Below are 1,114 nucleotides of genomic sequence, written 5' to 3'. Positions count from 1 at the left end.
CTAGTTATAACTCAACCTCAGCTTGTTAGAAATGCACTCATTGTTCTAAATCCTTCACAGCTGCAACTCCGAGACCTCAAAACATCCTTGATTACTTCCGTTGATCAAAACTTTCTAGCACTTCTATCAAAGAAACATGTTTTTTTAATTCTCTAATAGGCAATGCCTTAGTTAACGGATCAGCAATCATCATTGCAGTGCTTATGTGTTGCACTTCAATAACTCATTTCTTGACCTGTTCTCTGACCTTAAGAAATTTCACATCCATCACATGAAAAGCTGAAGTACACCTATTAATCTTGGTAAAGAATACAGCTGAGTTGTTATCACAAAACATCTTAACATGCTTCTAAATCAAATTCACAATCTTTAAATCTGTCAAGAAATTCTTCAACCATGCTGCATGTTTCATGCCTTCAAAACAAGCTACAAATTCAACCTCCATAGTAAATGTAGTTATAAAAGTTTGTTTTGCACTTTTCCATGAAATTGCCCTTCCATTGAGCATAAAGATATAACCCCATGTTGACTTCCGGTCATCCATATCTCCAGCCAAATTTGAGTCTGTATATCCCATAAGTTCCAAAGAATTGCTTCTACCATACACCAACATATGACTTTTGGTTCTCTGCAAGTATCGCAGAACTTTCATGGCTGCTACCCAATGTGCTTCACCTGGATTTGCTTGAAATCTGCCTAACAAGCCAACAATAAAGGCAATATCAAGCCTTGTACATATGGTTGCATACATGAGACTTCCAACCAATGAGGCATAAGGTTTAGCTTGCATTTTCTTCACTTCTAAATCAATTCTTGGACACTGACTCTTTGATAACTTATCACTTTTATTAACTGGAACTTGACCATTATTGCAACTTTCCATATGAAATCTCACCAATACTCTATTAATATATCCCTTTTGAGATAAGCCAAGAAGCCTCATCTGTCAATCTCGAACAATCTCTATTCCCAATACATAATGTGCTTTACCAAGGTCTTTCATTTCAAAGTTATCACTGAGCATTCTTTTAGTACTTTGAAGCAATTGAGGACATGAACTAGCAAGAAGAATATCATCAACATAAAGCACCAAGAAAATGAATTTGGATCCAGA

General features: G+C 35.9%; 1 protein-coding gene across 1 annotated transcript; it reads right to left on the bottom strand.

Annotated features, from left to right (window-relative positions):
- Positions 1-349: 349 nt before the first annotated feature.
- On the bottom strand, positions 350-883 carry LOC139192973 (secreted RxLR effector protein 161-like). The gene has a single exon (XM_070815917.1). It carries the CDS (start codon positions 881-883, stop codon positions 350-352), a length of 534 nt encoding a protein of 177 aa, XP_070672018.1.
- Between the last annotated feature and the right edge of the window lie 231 nt (positions 884-1,114).

This window comes from Malus domestica, chromosome 16, assembly GCF_042453785.1.
Source record: "Malus domestica chromosome 16, GDT2T_hap1".
Lineage (NCBI taxonomy): Eukaryota > Viridiplantae > Streptophyta > Magnoliopsida > Rosales > Rosaceae > Malus > Malus domestica.
This window is presented reverse-complemented; position numbering and strand designations above follow the sequence as displayed.